General features: G+C 43.0%; 1 protein-coding gene across 5 annotated transcripts in view; it reads left to right on the top strand.

The window, feature by feature from the left end:
- The window catches only part of LOC129707346 (rho GTPase-activating protein 21-like), a 159,119-nt gene that overhangs the window by 77,806 nt on the left and 59,964 nt on the right, over positions 1-21,349 (top strand). For 3 of the 5 annotated variants that reach the window (XM_055652324.1, XM_055652314.1, XM_055652332.1), the window contains exons 8-9: positions 3,958-3,999; positions 4,177-6,280. In XM_055652324.1, coding sequence (XP_055508299.1) covers positions 3,958-3,999; positions 4,177-6,280 — 2,146 coding nt within the window. The remainder of the gene's footprint in view (positions 1-3,957; positions 4,000-4,176; positions 6,281-21,349) is intronic. The other 2 variants (XM_055652340.1, XM_055652348.1) reach the window with 1 other exon arrangement.

Here is a 21,349-nt window from a genome sequence, read left to right on the forward strand (position 1 = left end):
TTGCGACCACTGTCATTCATAGCATTGTAAGGCACCGTGCCCGTTGATGTTTTCAACGATGATGATGATGGATCCATGGAAAGCTAGTTGTTTGAATAGAGGATTGGCTTTGTGGAATGAAGCAGAGGATGATGGTGGAGGGTTGCTTTTTGGACTGGAGGCCTGTAATTAGTGGGGTGCCTCGAGGGATCATTGCTGTTTGTGGTTTACATCAATGATATACATTCTCATGCAAATTGTTATAATACATTACCAGATGACTCTAAAGTTGGTTGTTTTGTTGATGGCAAAGATGGTTATCAATAATTACAGCAGGATCTTGATCAGTTGGACATGTGTTGGAGGAATGGCTGATGGAGTTTAATGCAGATATGTACAAAGTTTTAAAAAGTAATCGGAAGGAACTTCACAGTGAAGGGTAGGGGCCTTGGGAGTGTTGTAGAGCAGAGGGATCTAGGAGTACAAGTACATAGTTCCTTGAAAGTACTGTCACAGGTAGATTGCATGGTCAAATTTGCTTTCATCAATCAGAGTATTGAGTATAGAAGTTGGGATGCTATGTTACAGTTGTACAAGACATTGGTGAGGTCCCATTTGGAGTATCATGTTCAATTTTGGTCACCCTGCTAAAGGAAGGATATTGTTAAGCTGAAAAGAGTTCGAGAAGATTTACGAAGATGTTGCCAGGACTTGACGGCCTAAGCTGTAGGGAGAGGTTGGACTCAATTTCATGGAGTGTAGGAGGCTGAGGGGTGCTCTTATAAAGGTGTATAGATCATGAGGGGAATACATAGGGTGAATGCACAGACCTTTACCCAGAGTAGGGAAATCAAGAACCTGGTTTAAGTTGGGAGGGGAAAGATTTAATAGGAATCTGAGGGGGATTTTTTTCACACAGTGGATGGTGGGTATATGAAATGAGCTATCAGACAGAGGAGGTGGTTGAGGCAGGTACCGTAACAACATTTAAAAGACATTTGGACAGATACATGGACAGAAAACGTTTAGAGGGATATTGGTCAAACGCGGGGAGGTTGGGCCAGCCTAGATGAGGCATCTTGGTCGCCATGAGCAAGTAGGGTGAAGTGCCTGGTTCTCTGCTGTTTGACGCTGCTTCTATGACTAAGAGCTGTGAAATTGAGGTCAGAGGAACGGATATAGTTGGAGGAGGATGAGACAAAGGGGAAGGGTGTAGTGGATAGTGTGAGAAATGCATGCACACCAGGAGTGGTGGAAAAGGGGAAGTAATGGAGGCGATGGGAAGGGGCGAGGTGGTGTTTGCTTAGTTACCTAAAATTGGAGAATTAAGTGTTCATACCGTTTGGTTGTAAGCTACCCAAGTGGAATATGAGGGATTGTAAGCTTTCCTCTCCACATTTTAGCCAGTTGTTGAGATAGTATAATTCTGGAGAAATTTGAGACATTTCAAAAATGTATGAAAAATTAGGTTCATTAATGTCCATTGATGTAAAAGTAAATGAAGTGAAGTAGAATTATACGTATCAAGCCAAATAATAGGAAGGTTCCTTTAACACACAAGAACATGTTGAGAGTGACTCCTAACAAATAAAATGTAAGTTTGAGCATTAGTAGGAATCTAATCTAAAACTGAATCTAATCATTCCTGGTGTGACGTTGGATTGATTATTCATCATGATTACCTGATGAATTGTATGACTAAGTTTTGCTTAAGTAACTGAAGGAATCAGAATCATTGCAGGAAAGTGGCTGATGTTGGCCGTGTCTACTTCAACCAGTTTGAAACAACCAAAGAATCTGGGATGCAAAAGATTTACTGAACTTAACAGCAGAATTGATTCATTGTTTAAAACGTCTTATGTCCTACCTGGCAAACAGCTGGTTGGCCAGATAACCGGCAAAAGGGAAATGCTACTAAATCATGAAATTGCAGATGGAGTTTAATCTGAGCAAGTGTGAAGTATTGTATATTGGGGGTTGAATGAGAGGGGATGGTATATGGTTGATGGCCAGACCCTTAACAGCACTGATGCACAGAATGTTCTTGGGATCTAGGAACATAGCTCCCTGAAAGTGACAACATGAGCAGTAGAGAAGGTGTATTGTATATATCCGAGCAATAGACAATAGCTGCAGGAGTAGGCCATTCGGCCCTTCGAGCCAGCACCGCAATTCAATGTAATCATGGCTGATCATCCCCAACCAGTACCCCGTGCCTGCCTTCTCCCCATATCTCCTGACTCCGTTATTTTTAAGCCCTATCTAGCTCTCTCTTGAAAGCATCCAGAGAACTTGCCTCCACCGCCCTCTGAGTCAGAGAATTCCACAGACACACCACTCTCTGTGAGGAAAAAGTGTTTCCTTGTCTCCGCTCTAAACAGGAACATTTCCTGCCTCTAGCGTGTCCAAACCCTTAACAATCTTATATGTTTCAATGAGAATCCCTCTCATCCTTCTAAACTCCAGAATGTACTTTCCCCTTTTCCCAATTTGACGCTACTTAGATAGTAATCTGCCTTCCTGTTTTTGCTACCAAAGTGGATAATCTCACATTTATCCGCATTAAACTTCATCTGCCATGCATCTGCCCACTCCCCCAACCTGTCCAAGTCACCCTGCATTCTCATAGCATCCTCCTCACAGTTCATACTGCCATCCAGCTTTGTGTCATCACAGAGGATTACTGTCTAAATGGCGTCAAGTTGGGGAAAGGGGAAGTACAATGGGATCTGGGGGTCCTTGTACATCAGTATGAAAGTAAGCATGCAGGTACAGCAGGCAGTGAACAAAGCAAATGGCATGATGGCCTTTATAACACGAGGAATCGAATATAGGAGCAAAGAGGTCCTTCTGCAGTTGTACAGAGCCCTAGTGAGACTACTAGGGCTCTGTACTGCTGTGTGCAGTTTTGGTCACCTAATTTGAGAAAGGACGTTCTTGCTATTGAGGTGGTACTGTCATATGCTGAGAGAATGGAGCAGCTGGGCTTGCACACTCTGGCGTTTGGAAGGATGAGAGGGCATCTCATTGAAACATATAAGATTGTTAAGGGTTTGGACACGCTAGAGGCAGGAAACATGTTACCGATGTTGGGGGAGTCCAGAACCAGGGGCCACAGTTTAAGAATAAGGAGTAAGCCATTTAGAACGGAGACGAGGAAACACTTTTTCTCACAGAGAGTGGTGAGTCTGTGGAATTCTCTGCCTCAGAGGGCGGTGGAAGCAGATTCTCTGGATGCTTTCAAAAGAGAGCTAGATAGGGCTCTTAAAAATAGCGGCGTCAGGGGATATGGGGAGAAGGCGGTACTGGTTGGGGATGATCAGCCATGATCACATTGAATGGCGGTGCTGGCTCAAAGGGCCGAATGGCCTACTCCTGCACCTATTGTCTATTATTTTCTCTTGAACCCCAGATGTTAAGGGGAGACCTGAAAGAAGTATGAGAGAGTATAGAACTTATGAGAGGCACAGAACTTTATTTCCAGGGTGGGACTATCAAAATCTAGAGAGTATAACTATAAGGTATATGAATATGCAGGGTATGGAGGGATATAGATCATGTGCAGGCAGATGAGATCTTGGCAACATAATCTGTGCAGATATTGTGGTCTGAAAGACCTGTTCCTGTACTGAACTTTAATAATGGAAAATCCCAGAAAGATTTGTGGGGGGGGGGGGCGTTAGTAGAAGTGTAGCTTATTGGATGAAGGTGGTGATTGTAGGGAAAAGGGGGTAATGTGGATATCTGGTTGTGGGGATACTAGTCAATACGGCTGAAAGGATGTGAAAGGCATCTTCATGAGGCCTGAGGAGGAAATTCTCCCATTGACCCACTGTAGAATGCTATAAGAATGCCCACCGTCCACTGCAGTACACTAATTGTTGGAAGCAGGTTGGATTTGAGTTCCTGGGGTATTTCACTTTTTAACACATGCCTGTTTGTGGAAGTGCTTGTCAGTGTCAAATCTTGTTCTTTCAGAAACGGAACAATTTATGTGAAATCCATAATGGAGAAACTGAGGTGATTAGTCATTTTTCTTGGCTTCAAGCTCCTGAATTTATACTACACTGAAACTAAAACAGTACGACATCTATTAATTACAATTTCCTTGGCTTCCAGAGTAAAGTGTCATGCAACAATATTAGGAATGTGACTTGTTTGACCCATTTTTAAAATGTAGTATATCTTTCTTTTCAGGCTTATTCTCAAGATGCTTATTTAAAAGGCAATGATCCATTCACAGGCAATGCTCAGAACATCCCTGAACCACCACCTGTGTGTTATCCTCGATTGACTAGCCCTGCTTCATCTGTGCCTCAGCCTATGGAAGTTTCACCACCAGAACCTTCTCGAGGGAGGCAACAAATTAGTAGACCAGTGCAGGCAATTGCTACATCCGACAAAGGATATCGGACTGAAGTGCAAGCAACAACTTCACCAATAGATATTTCAAAAACTAATACCGCTGTTTGTGTTTGCAATGAAACAGTAAAGACTGTTATTGTGCCTTCAGAGAGGGTTGATGATTTTGCATCTGGCAGAATTAATCATTCAAGTCCAGCTCATAGAACAGAAGAAGTACGGTATGGGTTGACTGACCACACAACTGGGAAACCGAGGGCAAGGACTGCTTCTTCTTCAGCTCTGTTGACCAGTACTACAGTTCAGCAGGTTTCAAGTGGTAGGGCAAAAGATTCTACTGTAACTACCTCTACCACTAACACTGGTAAACAGACAATCCATGGTTCATGTATGGACACTGCTTCCAGCAGGGCTACATCTCAAAGTACCGAATCTTCAACAATCACAAATCAACGGGCGTCTCCAACAACTGTAATTTCACACCAGAATATAGACTGGCGCAATTATAAAACATACAAAGACTATACTGAAAATAGGCGTTTGCACATGTATGGCAGTAGGACAATACAGGAAAGATTGGATAGTTTGAGAGCAGCTGCTCAAAACTCAACAGAATATCAACAAACAGCTCCAACACATATTACAACTCCAGCACGACGTCGGAGCACTTCACATGAGCGATCTTACCAAGCAACATCAATGAGATATCGTAGCGTGTCTCAAGAAAGATTAGGAGAGTCTGTTTTAATGAAAGATTGGCCACGAAGTGCTTCACAAGATGCATTAATATCACCAGTAATTGGGCCACAGAACCACAGGACACGATCATGTGATTATATTGGAAAGCAGGCAGAGATGCCCAATATTCTCGCTGTGGATATTGCAACTTCAGGGTCACATGATTCCGCTGATGGTAAGGTGCAGCGAAAAGACCAAATTACTGGAGTTCATGAACTTGGTAATAGACCTATTTCTCGAGATAAATTCCGGCATCCTGTTAGACAAGTTGGGCAGCCAGGATCTCGGATATCTATTAGTAGTGCAACACAGTCACAGAACAATAATCTTTCACCAAATCTTTCCAATGCCGACAGTATAAAGATAAGACATAAAAATCGAAATGTGGCCCATTCTAGTCCTGCCACTTCAAGGTGGAAGGTTGCCTCAGACATGAAACTTGTTCAGCATTCAGACCACCAGTCTGCTAATACAGGCCAGCAAGCTCAAGTTCCTTCTCAAGAAAAGTCTTATCCACCAATGTCATTTCAAACTAGTCTGCCAAGTCCCTTGTTAGCCACTTCCATTTCCTATGCAATACCACCAGTCCTCTCTCCTACCCAAAGTATTGGCATTGATGCATTAAAAGACCAAAGAATGGCAAATCGTGCTAATCGATGTGGACAGCTCTTGGATCAAAGAGCAAGAGCTGAAAGTGTGCCTGAGTATCCAGCAGAAGTGGTTGTTGGAGTGAGATCAGCGTCGTGTCCTACAACAACATCTGTGCAGCCTTTTGTGGCAACAAGTAGGATCGTAAAGGCCTCTGCTACCTGTGCTGTTGCAAATGCAGCAGTGAGACAAAAGAGCAAGGAACCAGAAAAAAACACACTTGAAAGTAAACAAGAGGAGAAAGTAAGATTGGGTGTTGAAAATTCCCTTGAAGAAAATGAACATCCTTCTGAGCATAAAGAACAGGAGCTTTTGGACAAAAAAGAAACCGTTGTCTTGAGGGGAAAACCTGTGGCAAGTCGATTAACACCGCAACCGCTAAGACACCAGTCATATATTTTGGCTGTAAATTCACCAGATACAGTAACGGATCCTACCTGCTGGCTACCTAATGATGCCCGCCGTGAGGTAAATATGAAGCGAATGGGTGATCAGCGCAAGGCATCGAGTTCAAGCCCACAGGATGACTCGTTAGCATCTATCCCTTTCATTGGTAAGACCAGAAATATATTTCTGAATATATAAAAATGTACAAAGCTCATTCTGCTAGTATATCATTAGAGAACGGGAAGGGGGTGAGCATTGAGAAAGCCTGTATTTATTGTTTTTTAGTGATCATTCTGTTAGTTGCGTAAGTTATTTTCATCATAAGTTCTAAAGATTGATTTAGAAAAATAAATAAAATGTATTGGCATTTGTTAGCTTATTATTTCCCTTATCTTTTTACTTGTTACTAAAAGTTCACATATCCATGATTTGGGATTTGCTGCCTTAACAAGATAAAAATGCAAGACGTATTTACTTTGTAACATTTTTAATATATTAAATGTATAGAGGTACTTTGAACTGTATTCATAGTTCCCTCAAAATGGCAACACAAATGGATAGGGTAGTGAAGAAAGTGTTTAGCTTGTCTTGATAATCAGATGTACTGAGTTCAAAGATGTGGACATCATTTGCAGCTGTACAAGATGCAAAGCAGGCTTCATGGAAGGAAGCAGAGGGCGACGGTGAAATATTGCTTTTCGGAGTGAAGGCCTGTGACTAGTGGTGTTCCTCAGGATTCAGCATATTGCTGTTTGTTACCTGTATCATGTTTTGGATGAGCTGTTTGTTACCTGTATCAATGTTTTGGTGATGAGAACCTACAAGACATGATTAACAAGTTTGCAGAGTACTGGTACATAGATGCTTGAAAGTGGCATCACGGGTAGATAGGGTGGTCAAAAAAGCTTATGGCACATTGGCCATCATCAGTCAGAACATTAAGTATTCATGTTGGGTGGTCATGTTACAGTTTTACACAACATTGGTGAGGTCACAGTATTGTGTTCAGTTTTGGGCACCATGTTACAGGAAATATGTTATCAAGCTGGAAAGGGAGGAGATAGCATATGCGAGGATAGTGCCAGGACTTGAATTTGGACGGGTACATGGATAGGATGGGTTTAGAGGGTTATGTTGGTTGTCGTGGGGAAGTTGGGATAAAGAGCTTGTTTCCTGACTCTATAGGATTTTGATTAGGCGACATTTTCAATATTGTGTGCATTTCTGGTTACCATACTATATAAAGGATGTTATAAAGCTAGATAGAGTGCAGAAGAGATTCACAAGGATGGTGCCCAGAATGGAGACTTTATTTTCACACAGAGGTTGGTGGAGCATATGGAACAAGCTGCTAGAGAAGCTGGTAAAGGCAAGTACAATCACTGCATTTAAAACGCAGTTGGACACGTCCATGGTTAGGAAAGAAAGAGAGGTAACTATGGCCCAAATACAAGAAAACGGGATTTGTGTAAATAATCATTTAGATTGACATGGATAGGTTAGGCTTGTTTCCATGCTGTACAACTCTCTGACTATGCAGCAAAGAAACGTGAATGCTGGAAATACTCAACATGTCAGGATGAACCAGTAGATAGAGACATAGTTAACATTTTAGGTTGATTGTTTTCATTAGTTATGCTAGATTAATAGTAAATGTACAGAGTGATGTAAACAAATATTGCTTGTATAAAAGACACCTTCAAATATTAATCAAATTGTAACACCCAAATTTAACTGCACAGATTGGACCTCACAGTGAGCAGTGCCTGAATAGTTTGTCTTGGGCTTTGCATAGTTTTATTGAGTTGCTGCACTAACACAGAATCTTAATTGAGGACATTTTGACCTAACTGAGCTATTACTACCATTCTAAAGGTTTTTTGCTGATGTTTTTGTAATGGGATCTGTGTCGCACCTGGATTTGCACCCATTTCACCCCTCCCCTTTCACCTATATTCCTTCTTCTAACTACACAATTCACAACTCTTTTATCCTTTTGTCTCACACCTAGTCTTTTTATGTCTGGCCTTTGTCCAATAATCTGCCTATCAAAGAGCCCTCCTCACCTGCATTACCCTATTACCTGCCAGACCTTGTCCTGCCCCGCCTCTCTTCCAGCTTTCTCCCCCGCCTTCTACACATACAGTAATCAGTCCAATGAAGAGTCCTGATCCAAAACGTCACCAATCTATGCTCTCCAGAGATGCTGCCTGACTCGTTGAGTTACTCCAGCACTTTGTGTCTTCATTTCTAAATCGGTTCTTACAATTCTTTGTTTCTAAGTAAGACTGAAATCAGGCAAGTGCAGTCCCTGTTTGCTACATGTTGAACAGAATGGTTTAAACTAAAGCTTTGCATATTTATAACAAATTCAAGCATATTGTTCTGTGAATTGAGAAACAACATTTTCTGGAAAAGGAAAAAAATAGCAATTGTTTACAATGCCCGGGCAATCAATTTATTTAAAGGACAAAGTGATAATGCCGAACTAAAAGAGGTAAGATAATACGTGAGGTGAAAGAACCATGAACAAACTCAGCTAATGTAGGGGCCATGAGGAACATTGATTGAATGGAGGAAATAGAGTCGAAGGGACATGATATTGTTCTGACTAGGTAAGCAAGTCTGGACTAAGGCAGAGGGTAACCTGTGGAGACATTTGAGCTGATGACAAAGGATGGGAGAGAAGTGATGGAGCCAGTTAAACATCAGTGTCAGTCTCTGTGACAAGATATCCATTGGACACTTCCATTGAAGATTATAGTGGATGTGGAATGAGAAGCTAGAATTTACCTTGCATTTCAGAATGATCTTGAAATTGTGAGCATTTTGTTTAGTGGTAAGCAGGATCTAACGGTGCTTTTTGTAGTCCGGTCACATATAACCATAAAGATTATGTCTTTCTCACTTAAATGTATCACTCTATTCCAGTCTTTTAAACTACACTGACAAGCACCATTCTTTTCTTCCTTTCTCTGTCTTTCTTGAATAACTTGCTTTGTGTCTAAGGTTGTTAGGCTACCAGTCCTTCCCTACTTTGAACAGGTCTTTGTTACTGCCATGGGTATGTTGGTCCTATGTGGGCACATTTACATGCAGCTCATCAATTTCATTTAATACTTTTAAACTATAACACCATTGATAAAGCAATATAGTAGTAACTTGCTGAGCACTTGGGATGCATTCCCGAGAATGAGAAGGCTAATGCAAACAACATAAAATTGGGCTATTGCAACTTGATTTGCTTTATAAGATTTAAGGAGAGAGAGAGAGAGAGATGCATTAACATTTAAAAAAAAAAATAGATTCAGGAGGAGATTCTTTAAGCCTGTTTTACCATTCAATATGTTCATGGCTGATTACCCACATTGATACTCAGTTCCTGCTGCCCCACCCCCAAGATCTGTTAAACATTAAGAAATTGATAACCGCCCTGAATATTTGATGACGCCTATGCTTGAGATTTCCACACGTTCACTACCCTCTGGGTGAAGAGGTTTGACTTGGTCTGTGATCTGAATGACATACCCCATATCCTGAAATTGTGATTAAAACATGTATGCATTGCTGTTGGAAGGAACTGCTGGTTTACACCAAAGGTCGACACAAAATGCTGGAGGTCAGGCAACATCTCAGGAGAAAATGGATAGGTAACATTTCGGGTCGGGACACTTCTTCAGACTGATTGTAGAGGGGAGGGGAACTGGATGCAACAGAAAACTTGGTCACATCAGGGTGGCAACAGATGGCCTCAGGCAGGGATGTTCTCTGATAAACACAAAATGCTGGAGAAACTCAGCGGGCCAGGTAGCATCTCTGGAGAGAAGTAATGGATGACGTGTCGGGTTGAGAACCTTCTTTAGACTGATGTCAGGGGGGTGGGTGGTATATAGATAAGGAAGTGCAAGGTGTGATAACAGGACAAAGGGAATAGAAATCGACAGAAAATGTAGAATAGTGTTAGTTGGGAGAAGGTATCAACAAAGCAAACAGATAAAATGTAGTCGGAGACGGTAAGACAGTAAGACATATGTATGTCATGTTTTATACTTTGGCAATATAACAATGTTTTTTTATAATGCCAATAAAGTTTTTAAGTTGAAATTGAATTGAATTGACTGGTCTGAGAACTGGGAAGGGGAGGGGATGGAGAGAGAGAGAGGGAAAACAAGCTATTTGAAGTTAGAGAAGTCAATGTTCATACTGCTGGGGTGTAAACTGCCCAAGCGAAATATGAGGTGCTGCTCCTCCAATTTACGCCGGGCCTCACTCTGACAATGAAGGAGGCCCAGGATAGAAAGGTCAGTTTGGGAATGGTAGGGGGAGTTAAAGTGTTTAACAACCAGGAAACAGATAGGTTTAGGCAGACTGGGCGGAGATGTTCAGTGAAATGATCATGGTCTCGCCGATATACGGGAATCCACACCTGGAACAGAGGATACAGTAGATTATCTACAATAGATACTTTGTAGATAATCATGTTTCATCATTGAGCTGACAGTCCCATGGGAGGAGGCTGTGGATGAGGCTTATGAAAGGAAAAAGCTTTGATATTCAAACCTTGCAGCAGAGGCAGAGGAGAGAGGTTGGAGGGTAAGGGTGTGTCCAGTGGAGGTGGGGTGCAGGGGCGTTGTAGCCAGCAAGGCTCCTGAGGGAAGTAGGAGTCAAAGGGCAATAAAAGAACTTGCCAATGCCGCTGAACGGAGCAGTCACTGGCTGTGGCTGAAAAAGAAAGATGCTGTCTGGGCTGCCACGTGACCATCTAGAGGCTAACAATAAGACACACCCAGGTCTGATCAACCTGCGGTGGGCCTGCCTCGACTGAGGGTGTCTTGTGATAAAAAGCCGAAACACCCAGTGACGTTAAGGTACACAACTGAAGATGTATCTATCTGATTGTTAGCAAATTCACCTGGTGGTCATACCCAAGAATGTCAATTGGAGTGAAATCTTAGGGATTGTAACACCTGGTCCTACACATGAATCTCAACAAGGTGCAGCAACACATTCTTGCTCAAGTACTCAAATCCTCTTGCACCTAAGGCCTACATACCACTTGCCTTGCTAACTGCTTACTACACCTGAACGTCAGCTTTATTGTGCCTAGTGGGGCCAAGTACTGATCCTGTGGTGTGCGACGTGTCACTGCCTGCCACCTAAAAAAAGACCTGCTCTTCCTGCTCTCCATTTCCTCTGTGTCATCTCATTCTCAGTTCATGCCAGTACATGAATTTCAGAAGGCTTTTGTGAGATCCCATGTAAAAAGTCAGTACGTAAAATTAAAGGGCATGGAAGCGTGCAAATATCAGAATAGAGCCTATCCTTTGGTTCTCATTAATGTATCTGACTAGTTATACTTTAAAAGGAAAATAGTTAAAACATGATTTCCATTTCGTAAATTTCCACTGACAGCACAGCTATACCACGACCTGGAATAAAATCCTTACTACAATGATGGGTTGTCCTCTGCTTGTAGTGGGTGGTTCCCTGATGAGGACTGGCTTTGGAGAGACCTGGGATAGCACTCTGGCCAGTACAATGAGTGTGAGCTATTCCAATGAACTGGTTCCATGTGCGAATATACTACCTAGAACCTATAGTCTCTCACGTCACTTTATGTTGGGTGGTATAAAGAGAGCAAGGCAACAGTTTCCTACTTTGGCTGCACAGCTCTTTCCAGCTTGCAGATGTCTCTACTGGAACAAGCCCAAGGTCTACCTTTGTGCCTGTGGAGAGCTGTGCACTCAACAAAGAAAGAGAAGATGTCATCATCCATCAGCTCCAACAAGCAGTGGTGTGACTGTAAGAATCTAGCCAGTCTATCATGGAGCAGGTACTGCATATTGTCATCTATGCCCCACGCTCACTAAGTGCAGCTCTGAACCCTGCATCTCTGCACCACTTACCACAGCCTGCCCAAGTACTAGCTTTTATAATGTGTATGAAGGAACTGCAGATGCTGGTTTATATCGAAGATAGACACAAAATGCTGGAGTAACTGAGCGGGACAGGCAGCATCTCTGGACGAACCGAAACGTCACCCATTCCTTCTCACGAGAGATGCTGCCTGTCCCACAGAGTTCCTCCAGCATTTTGTGTCTAACTTACAAGGTTTCGTAGTCGGTCATTCCAACACAAGCCATGAATGATTTGCAGCAGCAGACAATAGTATTTTGTGACAGTGCCTATGTTCCCATCACACCTACACCAGCTCCCCACTTAGCAGTGCAGGAGTTGATTCACGGCTGTGTTCAGAGGTGACATTACAGACGGTTTGTCTAGAAAGGCTATATGGGTGGAGCTGAAGAACATGAAAGGGATGATCACCTTGTTGGGGGTGTAGTACACACCCCCAAATAGTCAACGAAAATTAAAAGAGCAAATGTGCCGGGAGATTTTTGACAGCTGCAGGTCAAATAAAGTTGTTGTAGTAGGGGATTTCAACTTTCCCAATATAGACTGGGAAAATCATAGCGTGAAGGGTTTAGATGGGGTGTAATTCCTCAAAAGGAGAGTTTTCTTAAATAGTATGTGGAGGCCCCCACACGTGAGAAGGCAACGCTGGATCTAGTATTGCAAAATTGGGAAGGGCAAGTTAATGAAGTGTGTGTGGAGGAGCATTTTAGGACAAGGGACCACAGTTCGATTAGGTTTAAGATAGTTATGGATCGGGACGGAGAGGGTCCACATGTTAAAATGCTCAACTGGGGTAAGGCCAACTTTAAGAGCATGAGAGAAGGTTTCGTTCAAGTTGACTGGTTATTTGAGGGGAAAGGAATGTCGGCCAAGTGGGATGTTTCTAAAAGTGTACTGAAGAAAGCTCAGAATGTTCAAGTTCAAGTGAGTTTATTGTCATGTGTCCCTGTATAGGACAATGAAATTATTGCCTTGCTTAAGCACACAGAACATAGTAAGCATTTACTACAAAACAGACAAGTGTGTTCATATACCATTATATAAATATATACACACATGAATAAATACTGATCAAGTGCAAATAACAGAAATGCGTTATTAATAATCAGAGTTTTGTCCGAGCCAGGTTTAATAGCCTGATGGCTGTGGGGAAGTAACTATTACTGAACCTGGTTATTGCAGTCTTCAGGCTCCTGTACCTTCTACCTGAAGGTAGCAGGGAGATGAGTGGGTGGCCAGGATGGTGTGAGTCTTTGATGAAACTGCCAGCCTTTTTGAGGCAGCGACTGCGATAAATCCCCTCGATGAAAGGAAGGTCAGAGCCGATGATAGACTGGGCAGTGTTTACTACTTTTTGTAGTCTTTTCCTCTCCAGGGCGCTCAAATTGCTGAACCAAGCCACGATGCAACCGGTCAGCATGCTCTCTACTGTGCACCATTAGAAGTTAGAGAGAGTCTTCCTTGACAAACCAACTCTCCGTAATCTTCTCAGGAAGTAGAGGCGCTGATGAGCTTTCTTGATAATTGCATTAGTGTTGTCAGACCCGGAAAGATCTTCAGAGATGTGCACGCCCAGGAATTTGAAGCTCTTGACCCTTTCAACCATCGACCCGTTGATATAAATGGGGCTGTGGGTCTCCCTCCTACTCCTTCCAAAGTCCACAATCAGTTCCTTGGTTTTGCTGGTGTTGAGGGCCAGGTTATTGCGCTGGCACCATATGGACAGTTGCTCGATCTCTCTTCAAAACTTTGACTCATCCCCATCAGTGATACGCCCCACAACAGTGGTGTCGTCAGCGAACTTGATGATGGAGTTCGCACTGTGACTGGCTACGCAGTCATGAGTATAGAGTGAGTACAGCAGGGGGCTGAGCACGCAGCCTTGAGGTGCTCCCGTGCTGATTGTTATCGAGGCTGACACATTTCCACCAATACGAACAGATTGTGGTCTGTGAATGAGGAAGTCGAGGATCCAATTGCAGAGGGATGCGCAGAGACCCAGTTCTGCGAGTTTGGTAACCAGCTTGGAGGGGATGATTGTGTTAAATGCCAAGCTGTAATCGATGAATAACAGCCTGACATACGAGTTTTTGTTGTCCAAGTGGTCCAGTGCGGAGTGGAGGGCCAGCGAGATCGCATCCACCGTTGATCTGTTGTGGCGGTAAGCAAACTGCAGTGGGTCCAGGTTTTTGTCGATGTAGGAGTTGATTTGCTACATGATCAACCTCTCAAAGCACTTCATCACCACCGGCATTAGTGCCACTGGTCGATAGTCATTGAGGCACGTCACCTACTCTTCTTGGGCACTGGTACAATTGATGCCCTTTTAAAGCAGGTGGGGACCTCAGACCTCAGAAGTGAGAGGTTGAAAATGTCCGTAAAAACTCCAGTCAGTTGGGCCGCACAGGTTTTTAGAACACGACCGGGTATACCATCAGGTCCAGGCGCTTTTCGGGAGTTCACCCCTCTGAAGAATTTCCTGACGTCGGCCTCTGTGACTGAGACTGACATGCCATCACAGCGAATGGGGGATCGGGAAGGCACATCGGTATTCTCCCTATAAAGGCGTGCGTAAAACGCATTGAGCTCGTCAGGGAGTGATGTTTCGCCGATATTCGGGCTGCCTCCTGGTTTCGCCTTGTAGGAGGTGATTGCATTCAGGCCCCGCCACAGCTGCCGAACATCTGTCTCATCCTCCAGTTTGAAGCAGAAGTCCCTTTTGGCCTTTTTGATGGCCTTACCAAGGTCGTATCTGGACTTCATGTAGGCCACTGCATCATCGGAAGTGAATGCCCTGTGTCTGGACTTCAGAAGAGTGCATATCTCAAAGTTCATCCAAGGTTTCTGATTGGGAAACACTCGGAAGGTTTTTGTAGGAACACAGTCCTCCACACATTTATTTTACGAAGTCTGTAACGACTGTGTCGTATTCGTTCGAGTCAGTTGCCGAATCCTTGAACATTGCCCAGTCTACAGACTCCAAACAGTCCTGGTGTTGTTCCTCTCCCCCCCCCCCCCCCCCCCCCCCCCCCCCCCCCCCCCCCGACCAGCTCTACTGTTCTCACTTCTGGGGGAGCGCTCTTCAATTGCTGCCTGTAGGCAGGAAGAAGCAGCACCGCGGTGTGGTCGGATTTACCGAAGTAAGGGCAAGGGATAGTCCCTCGTGTACGTCCCTGTTAGAGTGAAAGGTAAAGCAGGCAAGCGTAAGGAAGCTTGGCTGACGAGGAAAATTGAGACGCAAGTCAAAAACAAGGAGGATACATGGGACACTTATAGGCAGCAGGGATCAAGTCCATCCCTGGAGGAGTTTTGGGAACTAAGGAGCAAACTAAAAAAGGAGATCAGAAGGGCAAGAAGGGGCCAGGAGATAGCTCTGGCGGGTAGCATAAAAGACAATCCTAAAAGATTTTATAAATACATTAGGGGGAAAAGGTTAACTGGAGGAGAATGGGACCTCTCAGGAATAAAAGGGGGCACCTCTGTGTGGAGCCACAGGAGATGGGCAAGGTCCTCAATGAGTATTTCTCCTCTATATTTACCAAGGAGAAAGACAGTAGGACGGAGGAAATTGGAGCAGTCACTGGAAATGTCATGAGAGCAGTCAGGGTTACCGTCGAGGAAGTATTGAAGGTACTGTCATGTTTGAAGGTAGACAAATCTCCAGGGCCTGAACAGATATATCCAAGGGCATTGGGGGTAACTAGAGAGGAAATTGTGGGAGCCCTGGTTGAAATTTATGAGTTGTCCTTAAATAGAGGAGAGGTGTCAGAGGATTGGAGATTGGCATATGTTGTGCCTCTTTTCAAGAAGGGCTGCAGGGAAAATGCTGGGAACAATGGGCCGGTGAGCTTAACATCTGTAGTTGGTAAGTTACTGGAGAGTATTCTGAGGGATAGGATATACAAGCATTTGGATGGGCAAGGGCTGATTTGGGACAGCCAGCATGGTTTTGTACGCGGGAGGTTGTGTCTCGCAAATCTGATTGATTTTTTGAAGATGTGAGCAAAAAGAGCTGTAGATGTGTACATGGACTTTAGTAAGGCAATCGACAAGCTGCCGCATGGTAGGCTGCTCTGGAAGGTTAGATCCAAGGAGAGATAGCTGAATGGATAGCAAATTGGCTCCATGGAAGGTTGTTTCTCAGAAAGGAGGCCTATGACTAGTGGTGTGCCACAGGGTTTGTTGCTGGGCCCGTTACTGTTTGTCATCTACATCAATGATTTGGATGAGAACATCCAGGGCAAGAATAGCAAGTTTACTGGTGATACAAAAGTTAGTGGTTTTGCAGATAGTGAAGATGGTTGTGAACGATTGCAGCAGGACCTGGATTGATTGGCCATGTGGGCGGAGGAATGGTTGATGGAATTTTGTACACAGAAGTAATAATTTATACAGTAAAGGCCATTTTTCATACATTTTGGTTTCACCACGTGGAAATTACAGCAGTTTATACACAGTCCCCCCATGTTTGGGACACAGCAATGTCACGTAAATGAAAGTTGTCATGTTTAGTATTTTGTTGCATATCCTTTGCATGCAATGACTGCTTGAAGTCTGCAATTCATGGACATCACCAATTGCTGGGTGTCTTCTCTGGTGATGCTCTGCCAGACCTGTATTGCAGCCATCTTTAGCTTATGCTTGTTTGGGGGGGCTAGTCCCCTTCAGTTTTCTCTTCAGCATAAAAAATACATGCTCAATTGGGTTCAGATCGGGTGATTGACACTCAAGAATTGACCATTTTTTAGCCGGCCATAGCTCCATAGACTTTTGAGGCATTTGTTTGAACTTGAGCTGATAGGGTGTGTCTATACACGTCAGAATTCATTATGCTACTACCATCAACAGTTGTATCATCAATGACGATAAGTGAGCCTGTACCTTCAGCAGCCACACATGCCCAGGCCATAACACCCCCACCACCGTGTTTCACAGATGAGGTGATATGCTTTGGATCTTGGGCAGTTCCTTCTCTCCTGCATACTTTGCTCTTGCCATCACTCTGATATAAGTTAATCTTCATCTCATCTGTCCACAAGACCTTTTTCCAGAACAGTGGTTGCTCTTTTAAGTACTTTTTGGCAAACTGTTACCTGGCCATCCTATTTTTGCGGCTAACCAGTGCTTTGCATCTTGCAGTGTAACCTCTATATTTCTGTGGATTAAGTCTGCTGCAGACAGTGGTCATTGAATAGAATAGAATAGAATAGTTAGAATAGAATAGTTTCTTTATTGTCATTGTAACATGAGCCATGCACAACGAAATTTAAAAATGTCAGCCAGTCAGTGCACCATTCAAACATTTCTAAAAGCTAACGATACATACAAGGTAAAATATTAAAAGATAAACAACTAAATAAATATCACGAAAATATCACGCATAAACACCCAACCCTCCATCCTTCTGTCGATTTCACAGTGTACCACAGTCCCTTAGTATGTATCGCCCCTGCGTTCCTTGGCGGCTACATTTAGTGCTTTTATAGCAGTGGGGTAAAAACTGTTTTTTAGTCTGTTCGTCCTTGTCCTTGTAGATCTGTACCGTCTGCCTGACGGCAACAGTTCAAACAGGGAGTGTCCGGGGTGGGAAATGTCCTTTATGATGCTCTGGGATTTTTTGGTGCAGCGGGAACTGTGTAAGTCCTCCAAGGTAAGGAGAGGGCAGCCGACAATCCTCTGGGCGTTGTCAATGGCCCTCTGGAGCGCTTTCCTCTGAGCCGCTGTGCAGCTGGTGTACCACACGCATACACAGTATGTTAGTATGCTCTCAATGGAGCACCGATAAAAGGACAGCAGCAGTCTCTGAGTGATGGTATTCTTCCTGAGCACCCTCAGGAAGTGCAGTCTCTGCTGGACCTTTTTCAGCAGCGCAGTGGTGTTCACGCTCCACGTCAGGTCCTCCTCAATATGGATTCCCAGGAAGCGGAAATCCGCCACCCTCTCTACACAGTCCCCTCTGATAGTCAATGGTACCATGTCCGTTTTATTCTTCCTGAAGTCTATTATTACTTCCTTTGTCTTTAAGGTGTTGAGGAGCAGGTTATTTTCTTCACACCACACTATCAGCTACTCCACCTCATCCCGGTAGGCGTACTCGTCCCCCCCGAGATGAGTCCCACCACCGTAGTGTCATCCGCAAATTTGACAATGGTGTTGCTGTGGTGGGCGGGGGTGCAGTCATGTGTGTAGATGGTGTAGAGCAGGGGGCTCAGTACGCAGCCCTGTGGAGAGCCGGTACTGAGGCTGAGGGCCGTGGATGTATGATGGCCCACTCTGACTCTCTGGCTGCGACCCGACAGGAAGCTATTGACAAATCCACACCTGACTCGTGAAGAGTGTTTCTGATCTGTCGGACAGGTGTTTGGGGATTTCTCTTTATTATAGAGAGAATTCTTCTGTCATCAGCTGTGGAGGTCTCCCTTGGCCTGCCTGTCCCTTTGCGATTAGTAAGCTCACCAGTGCTCTCTTTCTTCTTATTGATATTCCAATAATTATATTTGGTAAGTCTAAAGTTTGGCTGATGTCTCTAACAGTATTATTTGTGTCTCAGTCTCATAATAGCTCTGTTGACTTTCGTTGGCACAACTTTGGTCCTCATGTTGATAAACAGCAATAAAAGCTTCCAAATGTGATGGAAAGAGTGGAGGAAACACTAGGTGCTGAGAGCTCTCTTATACCTGCAATAAGGAGGCAATTAAACACGCCTGAGCAATTACAAACACATGTGAAGCCATGTGTCCCAAACATTATGGTGCCCTGACATGGGTGGGACTATGTATAAACACAGCTGTAATTTCTATATGGAGAAACCAAAATGTATAAAAATGGTCTTTATACATTTCTGACAATTTGACAATGTGCACTTTAAACACATGTGATTTTTGTTCTATTACAAATCGCAAATTGTGGAGTACAGAGGCAAATAAATAAATGATGGGTCTTTGTCCCAAGCATTATGGAGGGCACTGTAGGTTTAAGGTGAAGGGGAAAAGATTCAATAGGAATCCGAGGGGTAACTTTTTCACAAAAAGGGTGGTGGGTGTATGGAACAAGCTGCCAGAGGAGGTAGTTGAGGCTGGGACTATCCCATGATTTAAGAAACAATTGGACAGGTACATGGATAGGACAGGTTTGGAGGGTTATGGACCAACTCCAGGCAAGTTGGACTAGGGTAGCTGGGACATTGTTGGGCGGTATGGGCGAGTTGGGCCAAAGGGCCTAACAACAATGAAGAATGTGTGTTTTTCACGTTTGTCACAAACTTAGCTCTTTGGCATCAGTCCAAGGAGTGTTTCAGTTATTGATTTCAAGAACACAGTTTGTAGACCGATTACACTTAAAGTCTGAAGAAGGGTTTCGTCCCGAAACGTTGCCTATTTCCTTTGCTCCATATATGCTGCTGCACCCGCTGAGTTTCTCCACCATTTTTGTGTACAAGTCAATCTTGGTTCTTATTTATACTGCAATGCTGATTAGCCGACACTGAATTCCGATTTATTTCTATTTATTATTTTAGATATGTCCTTGTTCTTATTTATTTTTTTAAAATCTGGTTTGGAATTTATTTAATAGAAATTGATTTCTATTGTTTTGGCATCCATTTCAAAGCCAGAATGCATCATTTTCAATTGGTTTCATGTTGGAAGTGGTTTCCACATGATCATTTTTGTCATCTATTTGAAGGACAGGTAATTAAATTGTTTACATGATATAAAAACAGTAAAGTCACTGGAATTGTATAAAGAATCAAGTAATTTTGTACGGTTTTGTTCACCATATCATAGAAAGCAAATAGAAACCTTTAGTGAGATCGTAAAGTGCTTTTATGAATGCAAGTGATCTGAGGAGATAATCAATTGCAATGCTCATAGTAAGGTCTGCTGGAGCTGTAGTAATTGTGTTATTTCCAGCATTTAATTTTTTTAATTTTAGTTTTCTGGTATGTGGTCTCATGGGACTTTGGTATGTTTTACATTGTCTCAAAAAGTACACAATATCTCATAGTTTATTGGTCAGTGCAAGTAGTCTTGTATGTTCCCTTTGTTTCATTGATTAATTACTTTGAATTTTGTTGAAGACTGCTATTAAACCTGGTGTTTTTACGTGTCCTTTGCGCTTGGCAAGTTAAATGATATATTGACTGTTTATTGCAAGAGAATGGTAGGGATAGTAGATAATATCACAAACTATATCTGAGTGGAATTTACTTATATATAGGGAATGGTGACTTGTATGATCTATGTTTGAGTCATTAGTTGCTTGGTTTTAAGAAACCGGTTTAGAATATTATGCAGTTAACAAATCCTAACTTGCAGGAAATGACTTTCCAACAAAGTTTTGAATCCACCTTTCAGTGTATATGTTGTGCTGAAATAAGAGTGAGTTTTCATGTGCTCTTTCGATTTATTTTGTTTGAGTTGATGTTGAAAAGCATAATTCAATTGAAGAAAGCCAGCTCGGGTGTTTATTTCAAGTCTGGGAAATAGCTTTCTATTTTATGACTGCTTGGGGTATTTAATAAAAGCTATTTTCTTTGCATTTAATATCTCAAATGACTTCTGCCAAGCCTCTGTGCTATCTACATTGCCAGAGTGTGTATTTACTTTCTCGATATATAAGAAAATGTTAGAGTACATGGTAGGAAAGAAAATGTGTTCACCATCACTTTACAAATTATTGGATTTAACATGTATCCTTAAGTCCCAATATGTAATACGCACTGCATATTGAACCTGGCTGCATGTTGTAGTCTAAATATTGAATTCCTGTCCAAAAATATTGGGTTAAATCGCATACATACCACATAGTACAGCACAAGAACGGGCCGAAGTGCATCTGTCAACACATGATCCACACCCCTCTATTCCCAGCGTATCCACATTTAAAAGCCACTTAAATGCCATAATCATATCTGCCTTCACCACCAGCCCTGCCAGTGCGTTTTAGTCATCCACGACTCTCTGTGTAAAAAAAACTTGCCCTGCACATTTTCTTGGTGGAGGAGATAGGGGGTATTGAGGAATAAATAGGGTAATTGCACAGTCTCTTACGCAGAGTAGGGGTACCAAGAACCAGAGGACATAGGTTTAAGGGAATAAGGGGGTGGGGTGTCAAATGGGATAGTCGAGGATAGAGTTAAAGGGAAAGGGTTGCTTAAATGTGCGAGCGGAGAGACAGAGGGGTGTAAAATGAGGGTAGAAGCAATAGGTAGCAAGGTGAAAAGTAAAAGTGGCATGCAGACAAATCCAGGGCAAAAATCAAAAAGAGCCACTTTTCAACATAATTGTATAAGGGGTAAGAGTGTTGTAAGAACAAGCCT

This window comes from Leucoraja erinacea, chromosome 2 (genome assembly GCF_028641065.1).
Source record: "Leucoraja erinacea ecotype New England chromosome 2, Leri_hhj_1, whole genome shotgun sequence".
NCBI classification, from domain to species: Eukaryota; Metazoa; Chordata; class Chondrichthyes; order Rajiformes; family Rajidae; genus Leucoraja; species Leucoraja erinaceus.